At 40.2% G+C, this 5,281-nt stretch overlaps 1 protein-coding gene across 1 annotated transcript in view; it reads right to left on the minus strand.

Annotated features, from left to right (window-relative positions):
• Window positions 1-4,057, minus strand: part of SMARCA1 (SWI/SNF related, matrix associated, actin dependent regulator of chromatin, subfamily a, member 1) — a 33,492-nt gene extending 29,435 nt beyond the window's left edge. The window contains exon 1 of the mRNA XM_026036004.1: window positions 3,920-4,057. Coding sequence (XP_025891789.1) covers window positions 3,920-3,955 — 36 coding nt within the window. The 5' untranslated portion in view covers window positions 3,956-4,057. The remainder of the gene's footprint in view (window positions 1-3,919) is intronic.
• Window positions 4,058-5,281: the final 1,224 nt, after the last annotated feature.

Here is a 5,281-nt window from a genome sequence, read left to right on the forward strand (position 1 = left end):
GTCGCGCGGCGACGCTCCCGCCGCCATGTCGCAGGGGTGCCGGCGACCCCGGGGAGCCCCGAGAAACCCGCCTGTCCAGGCGCCGCGCGGCTGCTGCCGGACAGGGAGGCGCCGGCGCCGAGCGGTAGGAGCTGAGGAGTGAGGCCCCGCTGCCGGAGTCGCGCTGTGGAGGAGGCGGTAAGAGGCGTCTGACAGCTGCGCTCAGCGCACTATCTCTCTTGGTTCCCAACACTGCTGCCTTTTGCAGTGCAGTTTCCTACATGGCCCGTCCTGTATTCGTGGAAAGTAATTCCTTAACATCTGCAGGGCTACAAAGTATCAAGGGCATTCATAAGCATCATACTTAAGAGATATTAATTAAAAAAGTATTTTAACTCCTAAATTCAGCACTGTTTACATAGTTTATGTTAAAAGTTGCAGCAATGAAGCCATTCAATTTGTTTTTCATCAGTGCCTGTCATGCAGAGTGCCCATATTCAAAGTTCAGGTGCTAAGCTACAGCCGTGATCACACCTGGAAGCAATCCCTGAGGTAGCAAAGTTAAATAAAAGAGTTCCAAGCCATCCATTTCACCTGCTCATTACTCACAAAGGTAATACTTGGTCAAAAGTATTAGATCAACCCCCAGCTTTGTAGGTAGAATGAACAATAAAAGTGTCTTCATTCCAGTAGGAAGTTGGGTGTCTGTCACCCAGGTCTTTCAGGATGCATCCATTACTAGCCTGAGCAAATGAGTTATGCAGCTCACTTCCACCACATTTAGAAAGACCTCTTTGCCATATATACACAGCCCAATCAAGTGTCATTTTACAGAACATTAACTCTGTATTTCTGAAATGTTTCCATGTCTGCCTGATTATTCCTAAACTCGGTCATGGTCTAATAGAAGGCTTTAAACTCAAAACTTTCTTGTGGAACAGCTGCAAGATAGTAACAGTGCTATTACAAGTTATTTAGCACACTACAGTTTATGCACCTTTTGCATAGTTTGCAACAAGACAAGGCCCACCACAGCCTTCAGTAGCCTTTCCAGGTAATCTATTTTAAATAACCTTTGGTAAGTACATTTTTCTTAGGACAAATAAAGTGTTGAATGTCTGTTTTTATCAAACAGTACTACTCTAAATAGCCTACTTGGAAAAGCTCTTTAAAGCTTCATAAAGCTTAACATTGCATATGCAAAAACCTGTTAGCTGGGAAAAATCTGCTCAGCAAGGCATTTGTTGTTACATCTTTATAGAAGAAACACTAGCCATTTTTAATACTTGACTTTCATACAACAGTTGCAATTACTTGTTTCTGTCTGTACAAAGCACTTTCAAGTGTTTGTCACAGCTTGCTTTTTACTTGAAATTCATGGGAACATTACATGCTGTACAGAACAATCAAGCTGCAGTTTTCACAAAAGGTGCCCTTTGAATATTTCTACTTGTGTACTTAACATTTGCATTTTGCACTTTCCTTAGATGTACGTATTGTGTTGTTGCTACTGCAGGCACACGTACCATGAACTGGAGAAAAAAATAAATTGATTAGTCTTGAATTAGTATTATCAAGTGATATTCTACAAATCTAAATATAAAAGTGTAATGCTTTCAGCACATACTTTATATACTTCAGTTGCTTGTATATTTAATATGTGCAAAATTTCATGGAACTTTTCTGAAGATTTGGCAAGAGGGAATTAGTTATGTTAACATTGAAGATTTAGCGCTCAGTTCTTTGGTTTCCCAGTTTTCTTCTTACCTTCATTTACCTGACAAACAATTACCAGGATTGGCTGTGTAATCCCTCTTTCCATTAGCTCCGAAAACCAGTACTTGACATATAGTATGATGGGCACTATATTTTCTTGTTAGACATAGGAAGAGAAATTACATGTACTTAGGTTCATCATGTCCTATGATGTTACCACTTTTATATTTCAAACATTGAAATATTGAAAAAATTGGTACAGATACAGAGACATTTCAATATCTAATTAATACTATAAAGCCCTTTTGAAATCTTTGACTGTAGGTGCTCGGCCTCACCAACACAAATGGTCATGGTTTGGTTCTATAATAGAGAACTTCAGGGAAGTAATTAATTTTCACATTCTGTAAAGTTGCATTTATAGACCAAAATGTCATTAGGGCTGCTTTTGCATGAGTTTATACGAGTTCTATAGGTAGCTGTGGGACAGATGGAGAACAGCTACCCCAAAGCAGACCAAAGACATAAAGCATGTGCGCTAAGAGACAGAGTGTGAAAAAAAATCTCCTAAGAAATGAAACCTTGAGACAGTAAACGTGCTGAATCCACAAGTGATAGATTCAGTACACCAAGAATTTGCCAAATCTGTAGAAGGCCACCAACACACATGCATTAGCAGGTTGTGTAACAAGCCACATCCAAGAAAGGAGCATCTCTGACTGCTGCAGCTACACAAGGTTACAGCATCATAAACACATCAATGGAAGAAAGGATGCCTTAAATAACCATCTGACCAACTGCCAAGAAGTTACCACCATGTCAGTACGATCTGCTGCTTCCAAATAAACTTTCAGGCTGCTACCTGAATTGCTGAAACTCAGGTAAATGTTTAGTGATCGTGTGTGTATGCAATTGGACTAGGTGACAAAAAATAGGCAAACACTGTGCAAATAATAAGTAATAAGAGTTTGATTCTATTAATAAACAATTTAAATAAAAAGATACCCTAACTTTCAGTGTTATCTGTGTCTTCCCTGACTTGCAAGTGAATAAGAAGTATTTTCTAACAAAGCAATAGCTTTTGTCAAGTGCCAGCAGATGGCACTATCAGGCTATATCAATACTAGATTCTGAACTCCTGATTTCACTGTAATCCGGTAGTCTATATTATTTACTATGACAATAGCTTACTCATTTTATCAATAATAGGGAAGAAATGTATGTGTATTGTAACTGTAAGAATCTTGTAGCTGCTTGTTTCATTGCTTATATTACTTAATTCTATACATGCAGTATGTTCCTTGCAGAACTGCAAAGGAGCTTGGGACAGGGGGAAAGCAAATGAACATATTTCACAGTCAAGACATCTCCATTAAGTGCTGTGGTCCAAAAATCTACATGTACACAGCTAGTCCTTCCTAATTTAGGAATGTTAACTATGAACTTAAACCACCAAACACATGTAAACACACACGCTGTCAGCACTAAACAGCTTTATAGGATAGAAACAAATATACTCTTGAGTTAAAAAAAAAAAAAAAAAAGTACAGTCTCTGGGGTGTTTGGAAAAACTAATCTATGAGGGAACTGCTTGGTAAACAAACCACTGCTCTGAAGAAATAGTTTCCCAGCTTCACTGCAGAGCTGACTCACATGGTTACCCCCTTTATCTATATAGGTAGGTTAGCCTAGCCCAAATAGCCACAGTGCTCTAACCATTACCCTGATTTCACTGTTACAGTGTTGCTTAAACTTCGCTTATAGTAGAGTTAAGCTTTGCTTATAGTAGAGTCTCCCCCCACACACCCCATCTCAGCTGGGAACAGATTCAGCATCTCACAGCTGGAAAAAGTCTTTGGCTGCAAAGAAAAGTGATAGAGCCAAGTGCTCCTCTGATATAAGGCTATAGATTGTAATACTAATGTATAAGGGTTCCAATAGTGCCATAGGCTTTAGATTCCCATACCCATCACCATAGGAGCCCAATTTCAGCTCAGCCCAGGACTTCAGTCTGTGTTCAAGTTCATCATCAAGAGAACGTGGAGATTATTATGCTAACATAGCTAATAAAGCAGAACCTCACCCATGCCGGCCCAGCATTGCAGTACCACAGCAAGGCAAGCAGACCCTAGGATAGCAGTCCAGATCAACAAGGTGTCTCCATCATCAGACAAACATAAAAGCTGTGAGGCAGGTCCAGGCTCAAGCTGGGAATGAAAATTACCAGATTTTGATCAAAAGCAGATCTGATGAAGATCATCAGGAAGGTTCATCATGACCAGGCAGATCCAAAACCAAGTTGGGAAGTCAGTCTGTGAACAAGGGTCCAGGCCAACAAAATGCATAGACAGAACTGATACAAACCCTATGTATGGTTTCATTTTAACTCAGTCAAGGAATAAGGCTGAGGGCTGAGCTTAAATGGGGCTCAAGGGTGGGGTGGAGGCCCCAGGTGAGGCTTGTCAGGGCCATTAAGCCTATTAGTGTAGTAAGGGTCCTGACAGAATGATACTTTTCTTAATATAGCAGGAACTATTAAAAGGAAAGAAAATAAAAAAAAAAAAAAAAAAAAGGAGTTGCTTTATTTGTCTATATTTCAAGGCCCTTCCAGACAGTGCTCTTCTCAAACAGCTATTGATAGGCTTTTCCTGAGGTTCACCAAGCATCAGAAGGTTCATTGTATCTTGTCTTCTTTTATTATGTTTCTGCCTCATGTGTCTCCTTCAAAACGTGGTTTGTAACATAGTTGATCTAAAGGCAGTCTGAAAATGTGATCTCAGTACCCTTCTCCAATTCTGGACGAGGGCACATTCTTCCCTACTCTCTTGTACAAGCAGTGGCATTCATCTTGCCATAAAATGAACAACCTCACCCACGCTGAACCAGCAGAAAACTATTTCCTGTCTTTTATAAGACAATTTTCCTACTGGTTTAGTACTCTAAACAGGCTTGCTGTATGGTCATAAAAATGCCAGAATGGTACAAGGAGAGCAGTGGGAGGAGTTCACAGTTAGAGGCAAGATAGAGAGCAAGACCTGCTCTTCTAGCAGCAGTTAACTATTAGAATATAAGAAAACTTAGACTAAATTCTTGCCCTGTCACGCATAATTAGATTGCATCCCACCGTGTTATCTTTCTCTCTTAATTCTAAAGTCAACTTACAAGTTGAAAATCTTCTACCACTCATCTCTTTCCCAGCTTTATTTCTGGCCAATGCTTTGATATGTGACTCCTATTGTTTTAGTTATCGTAACCATTTATGTGCTTCCTCCTTTTGCCTAATGTGTGAGAGAACGTTGCACTGAGAAGCTTTTTTATTCCCAGTCTTATAGGAGACACTTCTTTCCATGGAGAAATACTTGTTTCTGTGCAGTCTGCAGACTGGCTTAGGCAGCTTGTGTAACAGGAAAGCCATCTCTACCAATTAACACTGTTGCTTTTCTTTTTGTTATTTTTCAGTTGTTGAGAATTCAGAGAGTCCCTTCCCTGCTTCAGTGGCCCTGCCAACCAGCTTTGGTTATGTCTAGCGGTGCAGCTGTACGTTATTGCGCTTCCTTGTGCAGTGCTGTTTTATTCAGATCCTTAT

Source organism: Nothoprocta perdicaria, unplaced genomic scaffold (assembly GCF_003342845.1).
Source record: "Nothoprocta perdicaria isolate Ctin4 unplaced genomic scaffold, notPer1 scaffold_17, whole genome shotgun sequence".
NCBI classification, from domain to species: Eukaryota; Metazoa; Chordata; class Aves; order Tinamiformes; family Tinamidae; genus Nothoprocta; species Nothoprocta perdicaria.